This window comes from Podarcis gaigeae (assembly GCF_964106915.1).
Source record: "Podarcis gaigeae genome assembly, chromosome: 2".
Taxonomy (NCBI): Eukaryota; Metazoa; Chordata; class Lepidosauria; order Squamata; family Lacertidae; genus Podarcis; species Podarcis gaigeae.
The window spans coordinates 56,404,660-56,430,697 of NC_139679.1; the positions used below are offsets into that span (position 1 = coordinate 56,404,660).

General features: G+C 44.0%; 1 protein-coding gene across 4 annotated transcripts in view; it reads left to right on the forward strand.

Moving 5' to 3' along the window:
• FGF1 (fibroblast growth factor 1) overlaps positions 1-26,038 on the forward strand; it is a 51,663-nt gene that overhangs the window by 18,428 nt on the left and 7,197 nt on the right. For 3 of the 4 annotated variants that reach the window (XM_083728335.1, XM_083728338.1, XM_083728336.1), the window contains one exon: positions 22,804-23,005. In XM_083728335.1, the coding sequence (XP_083584461.1) occupies positions 22,837-23,005 (169 nt within the window). In that variant the 5' untranslated portion in view covers positions 22,804-22,836. Of the gene's footprint in view, positions 1-22,594; positions 22,694-22,803; positions 23,006-26,038 lie in introns of those variants that run through there. The other variant, XM_083728337.1, reaches the window with a different exon arrangement.

Consider the following 26,038-nt stretch of genomic DNA (forward strand, 5'->3'; position numbering starts at 1 on the left):
CATTTATACCAGATGTAACCACTCCTTAAAGAGACATAAATAGATGAGATATACACCCCAAGGCCTGACTCTTTGTGGCAATAAAGATTTCATCACACATTATAGGGCAGATGGGTGTTAGTTCATTGAGAGTTCTGGCTTGTAGCATAGATTTGTTTAGTTACCATTTTTGACCTCTGCACCATCACTGGAACAAATGGCTTTCTGTGAGCTGATTCTCATGTTACTCCTTAAAGATATTAGCATAGTGTCATAGACTCAGAGGGCACAGTCCGGTGTGAAGGTATGTGAGAACCAAGAGTGAGAAGTGCCAAGAGGCAAGCCTGTCTCTGACAGCTGTTGCAAGCATTAATACTTTGGGCTTACTGGACATTTAATTATTTGCACAAGTGGTCTGTTCAGGCCTGTTCACATGAACAGGGGAATATGTTATAGCAGGGGCGCCAGGGTGGTGCTGTCTGTATGGACCCTAATCAGCTGCAGCCAGCATGGTCAATATTCAGGGATGGTGAGATGCTTACTCCTAGGTAAGTGTGTACAGTCGCCATCCTTGAAGACAAAAGCTGCATGCCTGTGTATACTTAAGCTCTGTTAGACTTAAGAACAAACATTTAAAGGATTAAGCTCTTAAGAACCAAAGGAAGCTGTTTTGCATCAAGTTAGATCATTGCTTGATTGAGCTCAGTATTGCCTACACTGACTGACAGAAGCTCCTTCTGGTTTCAGGCCGTGGTCTTTCCCCGTCCTACCAGGAGGGCCAGGGATTGATCCTGGGGCCTTCTGCATGCGCAAAATGTTCTCTGCCACTGATCTACTGTTCTGCAAGTAGCTGTGAGAAGTTCTCACATAGAGAGAGAACCACAGGTCATGCTAAATGCTCCTTAAGTGCATATATCCTTGGTAGTAAAGCTACCATAATAACTATCCCTACATAGAAATGATTATCTTAGGGCAATTTGCGTTTACTTGGAACCTTCTTCCTTTAGATATAGGAAAGGGTTCATCAACTGGTAGCCAGGAGATAGACAGCTCCAATTGCACGGCATAAAGCGTCTCCTTCTGAATGTCAGAAGGAGCGACATTTGAGACTTCATTAGTTTCCTTGATTGGTATGTCCTGCGCCTGATAAGTAGGTCTGAAGATCTGAACCTCCCCTGGCAGCCTTGGAGAAGTTGCTTGGGAACAGCAGCTTACCAGAAAGCAACATAAGCCTTTCAATATATAAATAGCTTGGGGGCAGCCCTTCTCTGACACGCTGTTGACCCCATTCTGCCAACTGTTTTCTCATCTCAGAGAAATTGCTGATTTACATTATTAAACCAGTTCTCTGGATGCCTCCATCTGCATACTCATCTAGGACTATTGTAGGTTATGGGTTTTAAAGGACATTTTTATTTTGATAACCTTGTGGTCAGTGTTATTCATCATTTATGCGTTCAGCATAGAATCTGTTTCTGGAATCTTAAAAATCTAGGTGAGCCTTATCAAAATAATTCCTTCTAACCCTCCCTGGCCCTTAGGACTAGCCAGCACTTTCTGTAATAAACATAAGTAAATAAAAAAACAACCCCATGCGCTCTTAGCCTTGCCAGCTTTCCCAAATGTTTATAACTGGAATAGATAATGCAGGTCAAACATTTGTGCCTATTTTTTTATTTACATGATTTATTCCAAGCACAGAACTTGGAGTTCCCAAGCAGGCATTTGATTTGCTTATTTCCACCTACCCCACCTCATTGTTCAGGCCAGTTTAATTGTGATGAAAGACTGAATTTGGAGACTCACTTCTGCTGAGCTGGCATCATTAGGCACCTGCTGAGTCCCATGCCTCAGTAGGGGCCCACTGCCAATCCTGGATGTCTCCTGTCCCCATGGTCCTCCCTACTTGCTGCTGTCACCTTGCCCATCTGCTCCCTTCAGGGGAACAGAGAGAGGGAGGGGTTGCCTGTGAAGCTCAGAGAAAGGCAAGTGAATGGGCACAGGCAAATTGCAATGGTGGCCTAGCATGGGTTGCCAGCACCCGGAGTTAAACAGAGGGGTGGGTGGGAGAGAAACAGAGAGAGTACACATGTACATTCAATTACCTAACAGCGTCCAGGTCACCCAGGAGACTGCAGCCGCAAAGATAAGAAAAGAAGAGTCCTTCTGTTGTCTGGAGAGGTCACTTTCTGGTTCGCATGGAGAAGCTGTTTTCAATGGAACCCAGCAACAGAAGCTGTATTAAGGCAGTACTGGGTGCTGAAATTTTGCACCTGGGGCAACCTGCTCTGTGGTCCCCATGCTACGCCACTCAATGGTGGCAAGAAGATGGAGGAGGGGGTCCCATTCAGGAAGCGGGGGGAGGGGACGATTAAGAGCCCCTCACCCAAAAATCCTCCTGTGTCCAAATCTGCTAGTTGTTTCGACGCACTTGTTCATGAACACATATCTTTTATGTGTTCTGGTGAAATAGCTAGTGTTGGGAAATTGGCCATACTGCTCTTGGAGTCTTTACATGAGACAACTGGGCACAAAAGTAGATGCATGGGCTTTGGTAGCCTTGCTTACTTTTGTGAGGGGGTTGGGGTGGGGTGGAATCCAGCACTGACTGTGAGCCAGAGTCTTAAGGTCTGACTTTTACTACTGGGAAAGTGAAGGATTCATGAAGGGTAAGTGGTTACACGCAAAGTAGTCATGTTCTTGCCTCAAGCGAGCTAGAGGTGGGCAGGAAAATACAGGAGGCAGAGAGAAAGTGAATCACAGTGCTTACTTATCCCGGGTGGAAATAAATTGGATGCTTTGAAGCCAAGCCTTTGGGGTTTCTTCTGCAACTGGCAGGTGCACCGTCATGACTAGGTTTAGAGGCAGCGCTCCCCACCCCCATACATTTTGTGACCTGAAGTGAAGGATGAGATGGTTACTTCCACCAATTGCACATATAAATGCCAACGAGACAGATACTTTACTCTTACTTGTGCCTTCCACAGTACCTGAGAGCTACCTTAGAGAGGACAAGGTGGACCATGTGGCACACATAGCTCTGTTTGCTCTGTCTCGTTCACCGTCCCTCCCAGTATCTATCTGTTGTCTGAAAATGTCAGGCAAGCCATAAAGGTGAAAGAGCCGTAACTCTTTCAGCCAAGCTTACCTCAGAAGGTTGTTATAAGGACAAAACGCAGGCACGGGAACCATATATGTGTGATGTCTTGAGCTTTATTAGAGGAAAGGTGGCTTATGCATTCAGTAACAAATTGAAACAAAATAAGAATCCAAAGAACTGAAGGGTTTACCAAGAAAGATATGAAGAAGACTCTGATTTAAGAGCTGATACTATTTAACACAGTAACTCCTCATTCCAGACAGACTGTGCCAAAGTCAGTAAATTCCAGCAATATCAAGTGAATGCTATAGCCGTTCCTCATCCTTTCTTCCCATGGTGCCTAAACACGGTGAAAAGCTGGGTGGATTCTTATCAGAGCAGCTGGGTATTTGGAACTGTTATACCAACAAACCTTTCCTTCAGCTTCACCTCGAGCACCCTCTGCTGGAGAGCTGTTCATTTTCTGTCAATCAACCGAAGCCCATGCTTCTTTTTGGAATGATACAGTCTTAGCGTTCTGTCTTCTACCACTTCTCAGCTGGCCTATGTGCTTAGAAACATTATTTCACTAAAGCTGTTTGTTGTGTCTGTTTAGCTCAGTGCCTATCCAACCTTTTCTGATCCACAAACAATGTGATGTCAAGCTGGCTATGGATATGGTGGGAATACCATGCTGTGTATATGAAGTGAAATAAAGAACTCATTCAGATATGCATGTTTATTGCTTGAAGAATGCAATATTGAGTGATGACCTGCATGTGTGAATGAGCAATCACGGATCAGACAAAGCTGTTGTATCACCTGACCTCACTCAAGTGGCCAATAGCCAGGTGCAAAATGTGAATTTCAAATGCCATAATCAGGATGAAAGCTCAATAAGCAGGTCATCTAGAAGTGCCATGTATTGTTGTTTTAAGCACTGATCCTAAGGGAAGAAACTCTAATAATAATAATAATAATAATAATAATAATAATAATAATAATTTATTATTTATTATTTATACCCCGCCCATCTGGCTGGGCCTCCCCAGCCACTCTGGGTGGCTTCCATAAAAACCAAAAATACAGTAAAATATCACACGTTAAAAACTTCCCTGAACAGGGCTGCCTTAAGATGTCTTCTGAATGTCAGGTAGTTGTTTATCGCTTTGACATCTGCTGGAAGGGCGTTCCACAGGGTGGGCGCCACTACCGAGAAGGCCCTCTGCCTGGTTCCCTGTAGCTTTGCTTCTCGCAATGAGGGAACCGCCAGAAGGCCCTCGGCGCTGGACCTCAGGGACCGGGCAGAATGATGGGGGTGGAGACGCTCCTTCAGGTATACTGGACCGAGGCCGTTTAGGGCTTTAAAGGTCAGCACCAACACTTTGAATTGTGCTCTTAGGGCCAGTTTTCCGTGTTTACTAACATCAGGTGCAAAATGTACTCAAATTAACATATCAAACCACATACAAACACAAACTGAAGTGGTGGAAAATCATGAAACACATACATTTTAAATAAATGGGCAGGTTTCGCTGCAAAACACACAGGAGCAGCAATCAAGTTTAATTTCCATGTGAAATCCAGCCATTTAAATGTTCACGAGCCATTCACAGTTGATGGTCTCACTGTGCATATACCGTATTTTTCGCTCTATAACACGCACCTGACCATAACACGCACATCGTTTTTAGAGGAGGAAAACAAGGGGAAAAACATTCTGAATGAAACAGTGGATGTATCATTTTTGTGCTTCATGCTGTGGCCACAGACATGTGATCTGATGGTGAATTTGGGCTGACCCAATGCAAAAATCCTGAGAATCCCTGTGCATCCATGGTTTGTAACCACGTTTTTGCACCATTGCAGCCCCAGGCAACAGTGGGTGCGTGATTTTTGGGGGGCAGGCTGTAGCCATGGACATGCTATGTGCTCTGATGGTGAATTTGGGCTGACCCAATGCAAAGATCCCGAGGATCCATGTGGATCCATGGTTTGTAACCACATTTTTGCACCATTGCAGCCCCAGGCAACAGTGGGTATGTGATTTGGGGGGGGGCAGGCTGTAGCCATGGACATGCTATGTGATCTGATGGTGAATTTGGGGTGACCCAATGCCAAAATCCTGAGAATTCCTGTGGATCCATGCTTTTTAACCACATTTTTGCACCATTGCAGCCCCAGGCAACAGTGGGTGCGTGATTTGGGGGGGGCAGGCTGTAGCCATGGACATGCTATGTGATCTGATGGTGAATTTGGGGTGACCCAATGCCAAAATCCTGAGAATTCCTGTGGATCCATGCTTTTTAACCACATTTTTGCACCATTGCAGCCCCAGACAACAGTGGGTGCGTGATTTTGGGGGGGCAGGCTGTAGCCATGGACATGCTATGTGATCTGATGGTGAATTTGGGGTGACCCAATGCAAAGATCCTGAGGATCCATGCTTTGTAACCACATTTTAAGTGGGGAGGGAAGGAAAAACAAAGAAGGGACATTAGAGGGGTGTGCAGAGAAGCAGCTGGCTAAGAATGCAGGAGAGGGATTTAACGGGAGGGAGGAAAGAAAGGCAAAAGTTTCCCCCCACCCAAGCCAGCCATCTCTCTCTCTCTCTCTCTCTCTCTCTCTCTCTCCCTCCCTCCCTCCCTCCCTCCCTCCCTCCTCCTCTCTCTCTCCCTCCCCCCTCTCTCTCTCCCTCCCCCTCCCCCCTCTCTCTCTCCCTTCCCCCCTCTCTTTCCCTCTCCCCCAGCAGCAACTGAGCTTGCCTGGAGGGGAGGGGCTTTCCCTGCTCTTTGTTCCATTTCAGCAAACACAGCAACGAAACAGAGGAGGGTGGGCAGTAAGACCCTGAGGCAGAATGCAGGAAAGCAGCCGCTTCCTCTTTTCAGGTTTCGCTTCTCCGTGCAGCGTGCAGCTCCGCGATTTGATTTTTGCATGATTTTTCGGCTCCAGGGACCACACATTCGCTCTATAACACGCACAGACATTTCCCCTTCCTTTTTAGAAGAAAAAATCTGCGTGTTATAGAAGGAAAAATACGGTATATCTTACCAGTTAAAAATGGGTCCCTTTTACATTTGAAGTGTGACTTGTCCCTTAAATGCTGTGGGAAGGGCAGGGGTATGAATCAAGTCAGATAGGGATGGGGAGACCCAGCTTTCAGAAATACATATACGCAATTTTAGTCACCAGGAGTTTGCCACATCATTTGGTATATCTGGCTCCTTGACAAAGCCCTCTTGATTGTGACCTTTTGCTGGGATTAGGATAAGTAGGCATGGCACACTGGAGCAGTGTAATATTTTGAGTCTACTTTATATATATATGAAATAGCTTGAGTTTGGCACATACAGACATTTCCGTTGCTATAGTATACTGAAGGAAGAACATACTGGGTTTCTTAGTTAAATTGATAGTCAACTCTGAAACATAGCTATCAACGTTTCCCTTTTTTAAAGGGAAATTTCCTTATTCCGAATAGGATTCCTCGCAAGAAAAGGGAAAAGTTGACAGCTATGCTCTGAAATATCCCTGATGAGTCTCCCAGGATCCAGTTTTACAACCTCTCAAATGTTTCAGATTCCCTCAAATATTCTAAAGGCTCATGGAGACAATTCTACAATTGTACAAAGCAAGGCTCGGGAGAACTTGGATTTCTTTAGGAAGAGGGCATATTTCACTGGAGAGAGACAGACGGGCAATTGAATGTGATCATATTGGCCACTGTAAAAGAAGCTGTGGCAGTCTGTAGTTTTAAGTTCACATAGCTTCACACGTGTAGCTTAACATGCATCTTTCTTTCCACTAGTAAGTAGAAACTTATGGGCTTGCTGTATATTCCATGCAAACACAAATAGATCCCCTTTTAAAAGGGGAAAAAATACTTTGAGGGAAGATTCTAAACAGAAAAAGGGCACAGGAAGAGTACTTAATACTTTCTTTACTAACTATTTCTGTTTTCGTTTTTATCATTATGACACCCCTCTGTGTGTTTGTGCAGGATAGCTTGAGTATGAGGGAATATAGCACTGTATGGGGACCAGATTTCTATTCCCAGTAAAGTTTCTTTCACAACTGAAAAAGTGCATCTATTCACAGGTTTCAATTACAAAAGCACCCAGACTACTTTTTTATTTTTATTTTATTTTTTGCAGAAAGGCCTGGGCTAAAAGTACTGGCGACTCAAGCTTATAATTTTGTCCGGTGTTATAGCACTGAAAACCCTTCATTTACTCCTTTGCTTTTTGTGAGATTTTTTTGTGCTTTGTTTTGTTTTTGTCAAGAGGATCAGGGAAGACCAAGAGGGTCGCTTAGGCGTCTAGAGGGGGGGAAGCAAAACCACCAGCATGCTTTCAAGCAGAGTGGCTCTCAGGTGCTGTGGAGGGTATAAGTGAGATTCAACTATCTGTCCAATTGCCTTCTGTATGTAGAATTGGGGGTGTGTATATACAGTCTTGTCCTTTGCCTCAAACAGCAAAATATCTTGGGTTGGCCCTGCCTCTAAGCCTGGCCCTAGCCATTAGGTGCACCTGCTGGTTACAGTGAAAACCAGCACATTTTTTTCTGGGGGTATTCAAGGGTATGTAGTACCAGGACCCCCTTTTTTTCCTAAATCTGTGTCAGAAATGGACTCCAGGGCTGGATGCTCCATTAGTTTGGCTTTGCCTCTCAAGGTGGTGTTCAGGGAAAACCGATTGTTTTCAGTTGCCTGAATCTGGACTATTACACAAATAGCGTCATCTCTCAGGTTGTTTTTATGGTGGCTTTATGCTGCTTTTTGTGCTGGTCTGTTTCTGTTTTTCTCTTTGTTCTTCTTTTTTGGAATCGATTGGTTTTTGTGGCACTAATGCCATAAACTGACATAGTGGACTTTATGATAAAGAAATGCCATAAATAAACGAAACATAACGCCTTCTCCTTGGATGGAGCCTATATGTGCACGCATGACAGCAAAATCCACAAGACGGAGCATGTCCCATATTACGTCAACTCCTGGGTCAGCGGATAGGGCCTAGCTGTGAGTGGCCAGCCTGCTGACCACAAACAACTGGCCATTTATATTTTCGGACCCCAAAGACACAAATAAAGAGACAGAGGAAAAGGGATAGAATGGTGTCTATAAATGGCATGGTGAAATAAACGTATTAAAGGCCTCGCCTCAGTCCAGGGGAGATTGCTCTGTTTTTCTGAAATACAGTGGAGGAAATGGCTAACTACCTCTGTAGGAGGTGGTTCGGGACAGGATCTTTCTGCTAAGGAAGCCACACCTGCAGCAAGACACCAAACAAACCTCAGCTGTATTGTTTTTGTGGTCTGACATTTAGACCTGTGTCATACAGAAAAAAGAATGAGGAGGTGGAGAAGGGGAAGGTGGGGTGAATATCTGGCCCCATTTAACCTCACAAGGTTGTCAATAAGGAATAAATTATTTTGTTTTTCTACAATGGTTTTTATTCAAAAATATCAACCTTTCTCAATGGTTAAACCTGGATCTCAAAACGTATCCAAATCACTTTAACACAGCTTCTGTGTGGCATTTGCTGTATCATTTTTTTAAAAAAACTAGCAAGAGAAGGTTATTATGCATTATTCTGCTACCAAAGTAGTAAAGAGAAGAAGAAGAGGAGGAGAAGGAGTTTGGATTTGATATCCTGCTTTATCACTACCCTAAGGAGTCTCAAAGCAGCTAACATTCTCCTTTCCCTTCCTCCCCCACAACAAACACTCTGTGAGGTGAGTGGGGCTGAGAGACTTCAGAGAAGTGCGACTAGCCCAAGGTCACCCAGCAGCTGCATGTGGAGGAGCGGAGACGCGAACCGCGTTCATCAGATTACAAGTCTACCGCTCTTAACCACTACACCACATTGGCTGGGAAGATCAGTGAATCTCAACACAAACAGCTGAAGTCCTAGCCAAACTCTATTCAGTGATGTGAGGCAACTTGAGGCTGCATTCTGTAAACTGATATTACCATACCTTAGCAGCCGCAATCCCCTCAGGTGAATTCATAGGATAAGCAAGATATGTTAATGATTTTTACATTGATTGGGGTTGAGTGGGATCATTTTGCGACTGTGGTTGAAGATGCCCTGGACACTTTACAGGGGAGATACAATACAAGGGTACCACATTGCAAAGACTGGAGAGGCACAGAAGTGCATGGAGAACAAGGGATGAATGTGAGCAAATAATATAGCCATGCATACTTGGGTGTTGTTTCAGTAGTGGTTGGTTGAGGTTGTGGGATGGTTGAAACCAATTATTTGGTTTCTTCCCCACCCTTTCTCCAAAGAACTCAGCATGGCATATATTGTGTGTCTCCTCACAACAACCCTGCAAGTCTAAGGGATAGTGATGAACCTAAGGTTACAGTCACCCACTTTTCTTTCTCCTCAATTTAAGTCCAGCCTTCTAAGCACTATCTCTTTGAGCTGGCTTAAGCTGGCTCCTTTGAGTGTCAACATTTCTGAATTTTCTTTGGAACAATCAAAACTGATCAATAACAATCCAAGTGACACCTTCTTCATGTTCTCAGGTGCAGAAGCTGTAGTGTGTGTGTTTATTTGTGGGTGTGGGTGTTAGAAGAATGGGGTGATTACTTTTGTTGTGGTGTATGGCCTCTGCCTGCATGCTTGATGCCTTCTGTTGACCACAATGACTAATGACACTTTCCATTTTAAACCAAAGAGACTCAAGCAAAGATTATATTGTTTGATGTGGACACAAGATTACTCAGAAAACGGTGAAATGAAGCCAACATTCTTTTGCCTCTGCTTAATAAGCCGTAATTTATTTTTCTTCTGGAGTCTACAGATAATGTAAACTTCTCTCCACTAGAACTACTAAATGTTCCCAGTTACTGTATCATGATTAAGTTACTCACCAAACACGAACACCACAGAGACCAGTCGGCCTGCCTCAGGATTTCTTTTTGTTGTCCACGTAGAAGGAAATGGTCAGACAGCCTTAAGGTTACTCCCCACTGATGCATATGGACAGAACTCTGAAGCAAAAGGTGCATATGGGTCTGATGTTTTCTCTTGATCAACAAATGAATCAATGGATTCATATGACGGTTGCTAGTTCAGCAGGTTGATTGTGAGAGCCTTACCTGTAAAATGCTAAACTCCAGCAGACAATTTCTTTCTGGGAGACCATTGTCACCAGGTGAGCAAATATTTTTTCATGATTTGTGGGATAGATTCTTTGGTTTGATTCCACAGAAGGAGTTCATAGTGGATGAAATACTCATAACATGTTTTCACCTAACAAAGGCTAAGAACATTTTAGTTAACTCCTAATACAGAAGCTGGTTCTCAATGATCATTAACACAGCATGAATCACTTGTACAGATTTGCATCTTTTTATAGCAGAGAGGAAGAGAAGCACATGGAGTTAACTGCTCTCTTGACTGCACTCTCTTAAGGTAGCATTAGGAACAAAGGAAGGAATAAGCTAGGGATATATGAATTATTCCTGAAGCATACAGATGTGCAAACTGTTTCAAAGTACTTTTGCTTAGCTCTAAATCAGGGATGGCTAACCTGTGGATTTCGACTTCCATCAGCCCTAGTCAGCATGGCTAATGGCCAGGGATTATGGGAGTTGTAGTTAAACAATATCTGGAGGGACACAAATCCATCAATTCCTGTTCTAAATAGGCAGGGCAATATATATATATATATATATACACAGTGGTACCTCAGGTTAAGTACTAAATTCGTTCCGGAGGTCCGTTCTTAACCTGAAACTGTTCTTAACCTGAAGCACCACTTTAGCTAATGGGGCCTCCTGCTACTGCCGCGCCGCCAGAGCACGATTTCTGTTCTCATCCTGAAGCAAAGTTCTTAACCTGAGGTAATATTTCTGGTTTAGCGGAGTGTGTAACCTGAAGCGTATGTAACCTGAAGTGTATGTAACCTGAGATACCACTGTGTGTGTGTGTGTATCTCACACACACACACACATACACGGGGCACGGGGATCACTCTGGATGATATGTATGGATCCCTTCCAAACCTGTGATCCTGTATATGTAAGGCTAGAGTACCTGAGAGAAAGCTTGCTGAACCAGTCAGACTAGCCTTTCTGTTAAGGTAATGGCCTCAGCTGTTCAATTAAGTACCTCCATTTACATGCCCAAGGGACGCAGGTGGCGCTGTGGGTTAAAGCCTCAGCGCCTAGGACTTGCCGATTGAAAGATCGGCGGTTCGAATCCCTGCAGCGGGGTGCGCTCCCGCTGCTCGGTCCCAGCGCCTGCCAACCTAGCAGTTCGAAAGCACCTCCGGGTGCAAGTAGATAAATAGGGACCGCTTACCAGCGGGAAGGTAAACGGCGTTTCCGTGTGCGGCTCTGGCTTGCCAGAGCAGCGATGTCACGCTGGCCACGTGACCCGGAAGTGTCTCCGGACAGCGCTGGCCCCTGGCCTCTTGAGTGAGATGGGCGCACAACCCCAGAGTCTGTCAAGACTGGCCCGTACGGGCAGGAGTACCTTTACCTTTTACCTTTATTTACATGCCCAAAGAGATTTCCATAGAGACAAATGGGTGGGCCTTTTACTGCCTCACCTGGCTAGATGCCACCTCATCCTAGGATGGTGAACAATAGGCCAAGAAAGGAGCTGTGTGTGAGAGTGAAGTTTGGCTGATGCTGGAAGCTGGAGGACAAAAGCATCTCTGCTCTGACCTGGTCCCAAAGCTGTGACTTGGGGCTTCCCTGGAACCCTAATGGGGAAGCAAGGTCTGTTGGGATGGTGATGCTTTGAGGCTCTACATCATCTGTTCAAGTTGTATAGAAGTGTAAATAATGTGCATGCACTCTTATTTTCCAATATAGATGGATTTTAGGACAGGAGCAGCAGATATTCTGAAACTCCTGTCTACCATAGCAGTAAAATGTCTCTTTCTCATTTTTGCAATCTTGTTTATCTTCCATGGGATAAAATCCTAACAATATAAAATTTTATAATGTTTTCTTTAAGACTGATACAATGATAGGCTTCAAGGGTGGAAACACAATTTCCCTTTCCTCCCTTTTATTTATTTCCAGTATGCTATGCTGGTTCCAATAATAGAAAATAAATTTTAGGCAACAATTCCTTTGTAATCTTAAAGCTTCTGTGATTGTTTTAAACTTAGATACTTTTTTTTAAGGAGTGTTTCTTAAGATGGTTATTATAAAAATCCCTTCACTGGAAATACATTGGTCATTTTTTTTATTTTTATGTCTTAGATTATTCAGACCTAAACACTATTCACCTCACATCACTTCTTTGCATCCCTTTATGCCATAAGTAATCCAGTAATCTATTTTGATTTTACACATAAAGGAAGTGAGCAAGGACACTGCAGAACTTAAGTGCCTTCTTAGTTTATCATAGACAGTTAATGCCAACATATTACAGCCAAAATCCTAAAGCAAGCAGAGGGGTCTTTAGGAAGCTGTCAGCAGCAATGCCAAGGAAGTTACCTTCAGATTGTCAGTATTCTGTGTGAGGACTTCAGATGCATATTGGAAAATTACATTTGCACAATTAAAGTGGATTAAAGCACTCTGTGACAGAGGACGAGATGGTTGAACAGTGTTCTCGAAGGTACAAACATGAGTTTGACCAAACTGCGGGAGACAGTGGAAGACAGGAGTGCCTGGCGTGCTCTGGTCCATGGGGTCACGAAGAGTCGGACACGACTAAACGACTAAAAAACAACAAAGCACTCTGTTGCCTTAGTGCAACAATTTCACCTAAAAAAGGAAAGATTTTTAATTTTCAAAACTTTATTGAAAAGTTAAATGCTTAATAAACCTGAATAAAAGATCCAGGAGTTGATATATAGTCACTGCTATGAAAATGTGGCTTGGGGGGCAATTCAATTTGCATCACTTGATATAAGGTTTAAGATCGGTCGGGGGGGGGGGGAGAAGCCTTTACATGCTTGAAATATAAGTAAATTTTTAACTTGATGAGTATTGGCACTGCAATAAAGAGCAAGCAACATTAATGCAGATGTTTTAGAATTGCTCTGGATTTGGCAAAAGGTACCATAAGTATTGTGATTTCCTTTTGAGTATAATTCAAACATAGTTTGAATACGGATTGGTTTGCATTTTTGCCTCTAATCATGAGAGTCTTTCTAGCCGTTTGGGGATTAATCAGAGAACAGTAATTGTAGTTAGATCACACATTTTTAACTGCAAAAAAGAAATATTTCATATCCTCTTCCATGAATAAAATAGATTATGGCATGAGACTCTTAATCTCAGGGTCAGGGTTCGAGCCTCACCTTGGGCAAAAGATTCCTGCATTGTAGGGGGCTGTGCTAGATAAACCTCGTAGTCCCTTCCAGCTCTGCAAGTCTATGATTCTACGTTGGCAATGCTAGAAAAGCAGCTTGCCTTAGGCAGAGAAAACAAGGAGTATGTTTTTAATGCAAAACATTTCTCCTCTGAATAGATGTAGGAACTGTCTCTCTGCAATGAACAATTTTCTTATGTGAATATGAATGCAAAAGTAATTCAGAACATTAGGAGAACCCGGCTGGATCAGGCCACAAGCCCATCTCATCCAGCACCCTGTGCCTGTGGGACATAGTTGTCAACCTTCCCTTTTTTTGCGGGAAATTCCCTTATTCCAGCACCGTTTCCCGCTGCTTCCTGCTGCTATCCCAGATTGTTAGATATCCCATAGACTGTACCTGGGACAGTTGAGGCTGCTGATCCCTTATATTCGAGGCTGCTGATCTCTTATTTCCAAATCTGAAAGTTGACAGCTATGCTGTGGGAAGCCGGGAAGCTGGACATGGGTGCAGCAGCACCCGGCCTACCAGTGATTCCCAGCAAATGATATTCAGACGCTTGATGACTCTGACAGTGGAGGTAGACCATAGGCATTGTGACTAGTAATAAAAATAATAATGTAATAATAATAAAAATTTATTATTTCTACCCTGCCCATCTGGCTGGGTTTCCCCAGCCACTTTGGGCGGCTTTCAACAGAACATTAAAAACAGAATAAAACTTCAAACATCAAAAACTTCCCTAAACAGGGCTGCCTTCAGATGTCTTCTAAAAGTTGGATAGTTGTTTATTTCCTTGACATGTGATGGGAGGGCATTCCACAGGGCGGGCGCCACTACCAAGAAGGACCTCTGCCTGATTCCCTGTAGCTTCACTTTTCGCAGTGAGGGAACCACTAGTAGCCACTGATAGCCTTATACTCCATGAATTTGTCTCATCCTCTTTTAAAGCCATCCTGATGTAAAGCTTTATCTCCCTCCCCACCCCTTTCTTCCTGATGTAACTCTACCCTCATCCCTTCCTCCCTGACTGAGGGAGGATGTCATTTTGTGGTTTGCCTCAGGCACCGAAATGTCTTTGGTCAGCCTTGCCCATTGGGGAGTGGGGGGGGAGAGACTTCAACTCAATAGTGGGAGGGGCTAAGCAGGTAGAGGAGGGATCAAAGGGGCAGGACCCAGGCTCATCACGAGGAGCCAGGTGTCACTTCTGTAGGTGGGATCAGACACACCTACCCAAGCACAGTGCACATTTGAATACGTAGTGATCTTGCATGTTGAGAGAGTCTCAGTTCAGCTCATCTTTAAAAGCTTGGCAGTGGGGGCAGTTGGGACATCTCTGATGCTTGCACTCAATCCTGCATCTCTTGCAGAGGAGCCAAGTCCTAGGGGCCGTGGGGGCTTCGGCCCACACAATAAGATATTTGAGGGGGCCGGGACCCCACAAAGTTGATGGGCATTCCTATTCAAATGGTATGTACGCATTGCGTCATGTGATTGGTTATGTGGGGCGGGGCTTACCTGGGCCCCCACATTATTTTATTCAAGTTGGCACCCCTGATCTCTTGCCTTGCTCATGTACTGAGCCCATGCTGCTATGAGCCTGAATAAAGTTCTCTTCCTTACTTGTAATTCATAGTCAAAACAAAAAAAAATCCTTCCAGTAGCACCTTAAAGACCAACTAAGTTAGTTCTTGGTATGAGCTTTCGTGTGCATGCACACTTCTTGGGGCAGAAGTGTGACAGGTTGCTGAAACATGGCTTTCTCTTCTAAGTTCATGAAGAGAAGATTTTATATATATATAATATAGTGTGTTATGATGTACTTAATTTAGTTTGCTGTTGTGAACAGATATGGAATTATAAATAGGTAAGGGGATATTTCTGGTGCTGGTATTTTGCATTTGCGATGGTTTTATTTTTGTGATAGCTATGAGATATGAATGATATCCATTGTTATCCAAGACACAGTCAGAGCAGAGCTGTTAAAATCAATGAACTGAAGTTGCTTATGTCCACAGATTTCAAAGGGTCTCATGCTATGTGAAGAAATACTTTCTTTTGTCTATCCAGAATCTTTCAAAATTCAGCTTCATTGAGTTTTCATATTATGAGGGTGCGGGTAATCCCTCTCTACCAGCTTTCTCCATATCTCACATAATTTCAAACACCTCTATCACGCCCCCTTCTTTCTTGCCTTTCTTTGTAAACAAAAAAGCCTCAAATATTGTCACTTTTCCTCTGACGGGAGATGCTCCAGCCCTTGAAAAAGTTGCACTTTTCCTCAAATTGCATCTGACATGATAATAAATAGTAGAAGACACTGCAATGACGTTTTTAATTCCCACCTACCCCCATAAAAATATAACTTTGGTATTTTCTTAAATCCAAGTGGTGCAATGATGAGCTTGCTCAGAATTATTTTTTGTCCTCAAAGCCAGATGTGGCAAAATCAAAATTTAACTCCAAGGCCTATGACACTTTTGTTCAATAGGGAGGGCATGGCCTCAACACAGGGATGGGGAACTTGTGACCCTCCAGACATTGCTATACTACACCTCCGATCACCCCTGGACATGGGCCAAACTGGCTTCTGGGGTTGATATTTAGTCCTGCAATATCTGAAGGGTGGCACTTTAGTAAGTAGGAGCCTTTTTCAAGGGAAGAGAGTGCAGCCACACCAAACGTATCCACCAGGTGTCACTCTTGCAAGCCAATTTTCAGTTGTATTCAAGGGACATGCCAAAACTAAGCGAACCAGTTGTAGGTAAATACCGTGAAGCTAAATTCAAGTAACACATGGAACTGGCTCACCAAGTTGTTGCAAAGATATCACCAAACAGGCAGAAAGCCCATTTATTTTTCAATTATACTTAGGTTCATTTTTGTTGCCCCTAACTCCACCTCAAGAGGGACTAAGCATCACAACATAAACTAAATAGGCAGAAAGATAAAAAGCTGCAAGATAAATGATGATGGCTGTGCTCCCTCACCCATTTTTAGCTGGAAGGTGAAGGTGGTTTTAAGTTCTTACTGTCAACTATTTTACTACAAAGGAAGCCATTGGTTGTATAGCTGGGCACTATAGAGAGATATTGTGATAGGGTAATTCCATGTCAAGTGATCCAGGGACTTTTATCTTACTATTTTATATTGCTTTCATCTTCAGTGTAAGAGAAGGTCCCAGATCTCAGTTTTTAATTTTTTATCTCATCCCGTTTTTTAATTATGAAGGTTTGAAATTTCAAAAAATTGACAATTTTGGCCTTGACAGACTACACAAAAACCTTAAAAGCTCAGACCAGAATTAATATATTTCAAAACTAAAAAACCCCCAATCTCTTCAGAACTTCAAGGGCTCTAATATGATATGGCACATGATGGACTTACTTTAAATCTTAAAGTTAATTTACATTTTTTTTTAAAAAAAGTGATTTAAAAAACTAATATGCTTTAAAAATTCCCCCAAAAAGTATTGATTATTTCATATTTCTAAGAGCTTCCGGCAATTTTTCATCTTGGGATTTCAACGGAATCACTTTAAAAATAAAATAAAATTGTACATACATGCTGACCTTATTGGGTTCTATTCAGGATGAATGGATCTTCCTGGAGTAAAATATAACAGAATAAAGAAGACTTCAAACCATAATACCAGTTACTTCAAGCGTTTCCTCAAAATGTTATCCAATTAAAGGGTTTCTGAAAAGCTAGTTGGGCTTTTCTTTTAAGCCAGTAGTAGTGCCACTACTGGTTGCAGCTGCTATTTACATTTTCTAAAAGTGTTTAATTCACTTCACATCTGGTTTGGGCCCTAGGCAAGGGAGAGAGTTAACTTGGACTCTCTAGTGGCCAACCATGTATTTTGTACAAATCATACAAAATATAAATAAAACATTTACAAACAAAACACTTAAATAGCTACCTTTCTACTGGTAGGACGGGGGGCGGGGAGCATTGATGTAGGCAGGCTTTTTGTTAGGGGGGCAGGCTTTTGTTAGGGGGCATAAGCTCTGATTTGTATTGATTTGTATTGAGTGGGCCTGCCCCCCCCCCCAGCTACATCTATGGGCAGACCCACAGGAAGGAAACGAGGTCAGAAGGGAGCCACAGTTGGAAAAAGGTTGGGAAACACTAATCTAGAAGAAGCAAGTTAGGTGGAAGGAGAGGAAACGAATAGACAAATATGGGCAAGAAACCCAGACAAGCCTCCCAAACAGGCACTACAATATATTTAAAGCACATGAAATAATTTGCTGTTAAAGCATATAGACAAAATTTTCTCCCCGCCCCTAGCTTGTTCTTCCACCCCACTAGATTTACTATGTACTTTTCATTTCTGTCTGATGTGTTCTCTTGATGCAGAATGAGATGAGTACAAAGAAATCCATCAGATTTTATGATCCCTTTGTATTAAATATTGATAACCTGACAGAATGTCTGAGGCAGCTCTCTCCTTGGCAAGAGGAATCGCTCAGCCACATAAACCAAGGAGTCTGTACATAAGCAATTACTTAAATGTTACTGTAATGGGCAGGATAGACGCAAAAGTATTGTTTTTACAAGACAACTGAAAGTGGGGGAGAGTGAAGGGGTGGTGTTGTTTTTAAGGAAGAACAAGAAAAATATTTCTTTAAAAGTTCCCTCAGGTTTATACCTCACCCCCCCCCCCCGAAAGAAGATTTAAAACAGATGAAGAGTGAAATTCAGTGTAGATAAATATGAGGAAAAAAGTCTCAGTGGTTTTTAAAATACTATTTATTTAACTAACAAACAAGAAAAACACATATTTAAATCTACAGTACAGTGATACCTCAGGTTAAGAACTTAATCCGTTCTGGAGGTCCATTCTTAACCTGAAACTGTTTTTAACCTGAAGCACCACTTTAGCTAATGGGGCCTCCTGCGGTTGCTGCTGCACCGCAGGAGCACGATTTCTGTTCTCATCCTGAAGCAAAGTTCTTAACCTGAAGCAATATTTCTGGGTTAGCGGAGTCTGTAACCTGAAGCGTATGCAACCTGAAGCATATGTAACTTAAGGTACCACTGTATTTGATTATTTAAATTACACGAATATACAGTAATTTATTATACAAGTGGATTACAGTGGTGCCTCGCAAGATGAAATTAATTCGTTCCGCAAGTTTTTTCGTCTTGCGAGTTTTTCGTCTTGCGAAGCACGGTTTCCCATAGGAATGCATTGAAAATCAATCAATGCGTTCCTAAGGAAACCGCCTTCAGTCCAGGTCCGGGGACAGTCTGTCCCCCGACCTCTTCTGAAGGCTGGGGGGGGGACAAGGGCTTTTCTTCCCACCCCCAGCAAGTCCTCCGCTGTCCCGGGGTTTTTTAAAATGCTGGCGGGCGGCAGCGCTGCCGTCCGGGAAAGCGGAGAAAGCGCTGCGTTTCTCTGATCTCCTGGGAAGGCAGGCAGGGGGGAGCACAGACTTTTGCCCCCCGCCGGTGTTCAGAAGAGGTCCTGGACCTCTTCTGAAGCCGGTGGGGGGCGAAAGTCTTTGCTCCCCCCCCCCCCGCCGCCTGCCTTCAAATGCCGTCCGGGAAAGCGGAGAAAGCGCTGCGTTTCTCCGCTCTCCCGGGAAGGCAGGCAGGGGGGAGCAAAGATTTTTGCCCCCCGCCGGCGTTCAGAAGAGGTCCAGGACCTCTTCTGAAGGCCGGTGGGGGGCGAAAGTCTTTGCTCCCCCCCCCCACCGCCTGCCTTCAAAAGGCCTCCGGGACAGCGGAGAAATGCTGCGCTGCGTTTCTCCGCTCTCCCGGGAAGGCAGGCAGGGGGGAGCAAAGACTTTTGCCCCCCGTCAGCCTTCAGAAGAGGTCCAGGACCTCTTCTGAAGGCGGGCGGGGGGCAAAAGGCTTTGCTCCCCCCCGCCTGCCTTCAAAAGCCATCCGGGATAGCGGGAAGCGCTTCCCTGCTATCCCGGACCGCTTTTAAAATGCTGGCGGTGGGGAGCAAAGCCTTTCGGCCCCCGCCGGCCTTCCTGGACCTCTTCTGAAGGCCGGAGGGGGGGAAAAGGCTTTGCTCCCCACCACCAGCATTTAAAAGAGGTCCCCGGAGATTTCCCTATGGGCTTTCTTCTTGCGAAGCAAGCCCATAGGGAAATTCGTCTTGCAAAGCGCCTCAAAAAACGGAAAACCCTTTCGCCTAGCGGGTTTTCCGTCTTGCGAGGCATTTGTCTTGCGGGGCACCACTGTATTTGTAACCATCTCAACATGCTGTACAGTGGTACCTTGGGTTACATACGCTTCAGGTTACAGACTCTGCTAACCCAGAAATAGTACCTCAGGTTAAGAACTTTGCTTTAGGATGAGAACAGAAATCGTGCTCCGGCGGTGCAGCAGCAGCAGGAGGCCCCATTAGCTAAAGTGGTGCTTCAGGTTAAGAACAGTTTCAGGTTAAGTACGGACCTCCGGAACGAATTAAGTACTTAACCTGAGGTACCACTGTAACAAAGGACTGAAATTAAATTTGGGGTCAGATCCAAAGTATGCTGTTTGCTCTGATTGAGTACTAAAGAGCGGTTCTCCCCAGTGTGGAGAAGCCCTAAGTTTGCACATTAATTCAGCTATGCCTTCTGCAAGGGGTCTTCTTTGTAATCTGACAAGTTCTGCCTAGAGGTTCAAGCTTATTCAGCTAGCCACAGCCAGGGCCAGAACCCTCCAATAAAGTCTGAAAATAGAAAGAGCTCTCCTTGTGGGAATTGACTAGGGCTTTCCTGCAAAGGTGAATTCCAGAATAACCTGAATTCCTGAATAACCTGAAAGAAAGAGAGAGAGAGAGAGAGAGAGAGAGAATCAGAAGCACGGAAATGAGAACAGGAGTCAAAGGTACAGGGACCAGCTCAGAAAAAAGATGTCCTACTCTAATCTGTATCCAGGGGGGACAGGCAAACTTTGAAATAAGTTATGTGGATCAGGCTGGAGAGTGTCAGACCCAAGAGAATGAACATTTAGGGGACAGGTGCCTAGTTATAGGAAGGAGACTTTCTGACTGGCCTGGGCTCAGCAACAAAGGATTATCATGCGAAGGACATTTATCATGTGAAGGATTATCACGTGAAAGACATTGCCATGGAAGGCAATGATTAGTCAGTCAGGAAAAGGTGGAGGACTTTTGCAGGAAATGTAAATTTTGGTTTAATCTAATTACCTGGGGTTGATAGAAGTTGTTGCTTGATAGAAACTGCTCCTTGATAACTGTCAAGAATTAATTAATGCTAAATAAGGATTTCTATTTGCACTAGATATGGCAGAGATTCCCAGGAACTAGGCCTGTATTTACATAGTTCATTATGCATATCAGTCACCATGGGGAAATTCTTCTATCTTTTTGGCTGGAAGACCTCAGCTTCTCTTGATGGGGGTGTACCCAAGTCTGATTACCTCTAAATACACAGTATTGACTCCTGTGCAAAGGCATCACACTCATTGTTTGAAGGAAAGAGAAAACAAGCGCATCATTTCAGGGCATGTAGAGAGTTCCCCAAAGGCACACCCTTCCATTGTCTCCCAAGACAAAGTGATGCCAACAAACCAAGGAGAGTTCCAGTGGAACTGAGCTACTGAAGGCTACTGAGCTCAGTGCAAATTATTTCCAGGTAAACATTGTGCTGAATGGCTACCTACAAATGAGACAGTCCACAATGGTTCATTGATGTCTGTTTTTAAACTTTTTATATGGCTTTATGGCATGTTTTATGTATTATTGCTGTAAAGCCCTTGGATGGTTTTTCTTTTTTCTTTTAATAATATAACAGTATGTAATTATTTTTCAAACAAATAAATAAAACTGAAGCTGGGTGCAAGTGACTAAAATCAGTAGACAAAACTCCTTCCCAAATTGCCTGAGATGCCTACGCTTTTGTGCTGCCATTCATTACTTCCCTGGCCAAGCCAAGGCCCAAAGCCTTTCCTTACAGGGTGTCTTAGTCTGGACTATTCCCCCTTTGCTGCAAAGTGCTGAAGGGAGATGTCATCTTGGATGAAGCCTCCTGGCCCTCCCCAAGCTTTTTAATCATTAAGCGGGTTAGGCCTCTAACCAGAAAAATCAGGCCCCTTATGTTGGCTTTGGTTTGTCTCCTCTCCCTCTTGCGTGCGCGCGCACACACACACACTTTCATTCCCGTAAAACCCAACCTCTCCCTGCCAAAAGTATAATAGCAAGCCCATGAGGAGAGCTGTGTGCAGAATACCAACGACACGGTCATAAAAGTATGAGAACAGCGTTCACGTCTAGCACAGCAGGACAATGGGGGTGGAAAATAGTATTCATTCAACTTCTCTTGTGGAGTCTAAGGCTGCTGGCAAGCAAGGATGGGTTCTAAAAATAGTGCCGAATCTTAAAAGGAGAGAAGCAACGTGGAATTAACTAAATCATTTCCAAATGTCCCATAGAGCTGTTCTGCTAAAATAATCTGGAGAAGCACTTGGATCCTTAGACCACTGTATATACAGGAAGGAAGCATCATGGTCAAGCCCTCCTTGTTTTAACAAATAAAACGAATGGGTCTGAGATGGTTTTCTATTTTATTTGTACTAGACGATGGCATATTAGAGAAGAGGCTGTAAGGGGCTTAGAGAGACACCTCCTAGGGTATCTTCTATGACCTGCAGTCAGTAGACCGTCTGCTTTGACACAAGAATTTAAACAAGTCATACAAGAGCTGGAACTGGACCTGTCAATATCTGTCCTACTTTTTGTTTTATATTTTTGTGTCTCTCCATTCAGCAGAGGTCCCTAAGATCAGGCGGTTCGGGACAGAAATAAAAAATAAAAAGAAACTAAACAGTTTTGCTACTCAGTTGAATTGTGGACTTTCGGCTGGATAGCTGCCTCCAGCCCAGCAGCATAAGAGGGTATCATCCACTGGGTGAGAAGGAGACTCAAACCCAGTGTTGGCTGCAGTGCTGCTGCTGCTCTTCCAGGTGCCCCTCCCCCCCAAAAAAATCAGAGTAGTTTTTCAGCAGAGCTTGGCTTGAGGAACACCCTCTGGGTTGTCTCAAGCTGTTCATTTCCTATACCTTGAAAGTAGAAAGTAGAAAGTAGAACTTCTGTTTAGAAACAGCTTTGTGTCTAACGCAGCTCATTCTTCAGAGAAGAAAAGGATTCCCATCCCTCACTTTCTTTTAACCATCTCCTTGATTTGTGATTGCTTTGGCAGTAGGTGCTACTATTCAAAAACCTCATCAAAACAGCAGGCAGCAGAGCACACACACACCCCATTTGTTTTGCAGAAGCAGCAATGAAAACATTTCCCTGTGTCCCCTCTGCTTCTAGTATCTTCTCATAAGGCAGGGGTGAGCAACTTGTGACCCTTGGTCTCTCATTTCATGCAGGTGAGCAAAGTGGGTGGAAGCAATGGAGGAATGTTGAGAGGTAGAGGGAGAAAATTGGGAGGGAAGGGGCAATTGCTATTATCTATGGGCCTGTTGAAATTCTCTTTCAGGACTGAAACCCAGACACCCAGACCGTGCAAGAAATGGCTGAAGGGGAAATCACGACATTCACAGCTCTGACAGAGAAGTTTGATCTCCCAATGGGGAATTACAAGAAGCCCAAACTCCTTTACTGCAGCAATGGAGGCCATTTCTTGAGGATACTTCCTGATGGCAAAGTGGATGGTACAATGGATCGAAATGACCAACACAGTAAGCTTTTACTTGCTTTTTATCAGTGGGTCTCAAACTGAAAGAAACCCTTATTGTGGTGGCCTATTGGGGTGGACTTTAATCTTTGGTAATATGGTGCCCTGGGTGAGGCCCCCAAATGTATCTTCTCAGTTATGAATCTTATCTCTTTTGCACCTCCTGGGCTTTGTGCCCTGTGCAGGGGAACCACTCACACCACCCTAAATCCAGCACTGGACCTCTCCACTATGGAACCTTTGATCATCTGCCATGGAACTTGACTGTTTGGCAAAGGATCCTGGTGGCACATTCTAGAGTGCACTGTTGCGGGGGGTTTCTACTCGACCAATGAGAGCTGAGTGTAGCCTAGGACATGCCGAACACCAAATCCATAGCTGTCAACTTTTCCCTTTTCTTGCAAGGAATCCTATTCAGAATAAGGAAATTTCCCTTTAAAAAAGGGAAACGTTGACAGCTGTGCAAATCTCATTCTCCTCTACATGTGTTTTTAATGTTTGTGTCTATGATAATTCAACATTAAATATGTACGCATGTGTAAGTTAAACCACTAAATATAAACCACCACCCCTAAAACACATATAAACCACGGACACAGGTAGCTGAAAACCAAAAAGAACTGCAAGCCAGGAGATAATGGTTCGATTTGTGTGATCAATGGACAAGTGTGCAGGACGTCTGAACAGAGTCCCTGCAATGCGCAGAATGATCCTTCCAGGCGATTGGGAATCTTACGCTTGGAGACAGAGGCCACTGTGGGTCCAGCCACATATGCAGAGGCTTCATCCTGCTGCATTTCCCTTACGTGTGTTCACTGATCCCACAGCCTGAATGCCTGAGATTCAACAAGATAAAGACTGCAACTGGTTAGGAGGATGTCTGCATTGTCCATCACAGTCTGTAGGTCATCCCCGTGCTCTTTCCATAGACCTCAGTCAGAAGCTAGTGTCCTGCAAGTTGCTCTGTAACAACCAATCACCATCTCTCCCCTCCATTCTCCCAGACAGTATCTAGTCAGAGAAATGTGTGGAGTGAGATCTCTTTGTTCAGCATTTCCCAACCCACTGCAAGTGGAGAAAATTCGATGGGATACTGATACACTGAACATGCCTTTTACAAGAAATTTTACTAGGCGAGGTAAAGATCTATGGCAGCGTTATGTCCCTTATAAACTCGAGCTCAGCCCTTAGCCTGCTTCAGCCAGCAGCATTACCATAGCAATCCCTTGCAAGTACTGTTAGTCTTGATTGTATAGCCTTATCCCTGCTCATTTTAATCAAACCTATTGAATAATTGCCCTCATTGGCCTGTATATATTATTACATTTACAGTTCCAAAGCACAGGGAACATGGTGCTCTAAACCTCAGAAAAAATTATGCCCTGTATCCCAGAACACCGAGGAAATCAGGTACTTACCTGGGCCTCATTTGTTCCAGGGCTCAGGTTCAAAATCATTAACTAGCATGAGGGATGGATCCTGGAATATGGGAAAGGATAAATAAGTGTCTCTGACCATGTACAACATGTTCTCCCCAAGCCCCCAAAACTAATTATATACACTCTTAGAATTATGGAGGAGTACTTTAGAGTCGTTCGTGACTGGACTTAACTGTCAGGGGTTCTTTACCTTTATCTTTTACTTTACGCATAGAAGCCAGTTTTCAGCTGACTGGCTTTGCAAGAGGTTCGATTACGTGACTCCTTGTGGTCCCTTCCAACTCTATGATTCTATGACCTTCAGGATGGGTCAAGCACAGTGAGAAAAACAGCAGTCGTGGCACTGGTGCCAACAATATTATAAAACACTTAAAGCTTACCTGCCCATATTTCCTTGACCATATCAATTTACTTTCCATGTTTGGGGACCGTATGCAGTACCCTACAGTAACTGAAGGTCCTATGGATAAGGAATGTGTTTTATCGCTGTTTTGTATAGGATGTGTTCTCAACACAAGATCCATTTTCCTCTCCCCCTACACAGCACTTCATAATGGATTCCTGAGGGAACAGAATCTGCTGAAATGCTTATTCTGTGCTTTAACATGATGGAGAGAGGAAGTGGGAAGGACGAAGAATGCATGGGAGCCAATAGTTTCCTCCTTAGGACAAGAACACTTTATTCCTTTACTGGGATTCAGTGCTTGCTCCTTGCGCCGTGTGTTCTGAAGAATGTCCTAAACTGACTAAACGGGGCTTTAAGAGAGACTTTATCCTTGATCAGTTAAGAGCAGCAGTTTCCCAAACTTTTGCCTTTCATGCATATCCAAACTACAATGTTAGGAGCAAATGCATTGCTTCCAGTTTCGTTGTGGACTCTGTCACATGACTATTTTAATAAAGTACTTGTTTCCTACCCATAACACTGCAAAGCAGGGGGGGAAAGGGTCTTGCCAGTGCTTTTTTTCTGGGGGTACTCATGGGTACCATTTTTTCCTAGAAGAAAAGCACTGGGTGTTGCCCTGTAATGTGAATCAGTTTTCCCATGCTGCCTGATGACTATGGCCTAGTGTTTAGCATTCTTCCTCAACATCAGGGGTCAGCAAACTTACTGCGCCTCGGACCAGTGTCTCCAGCGCCGATTGTGTGGTGGGCCAGAGGGCAGGGGAGTGTGTACCCATATGCGTGCGCACACACTATTTCTGGCACACTTCCGGGTCAGAGGAGCACCAGAAATAGCTTGTGCGCATGTGCACAGGCCTCCTCCGACCCAGATATGCACCAGAAATAACACTTGCGCATGCGCCTAAGCTATTTCCGGTGCTCCTCCAACCCGGAAGTGGGCAGCCGTGCAGTACAGCGCCGGTAAGAGCAGGTGGCGGCAGCGGGAGGCAGCACTGGCCGAATAAATGAGTACCTCGGGCCATATCCAGCCCACCTTGGGACAGTCACAGTCTCTCAGCTTAAGCTACTTCACAGGGTTGTTGTGAGGATAAAAACCAGAGAGGGGCGAGAACTGTGTACATCATCTTGTGCTGCTCAGAAGAGAAATGGGATAGAAATGTAATGAATGAATGAATGAATGAATGAATGAATGA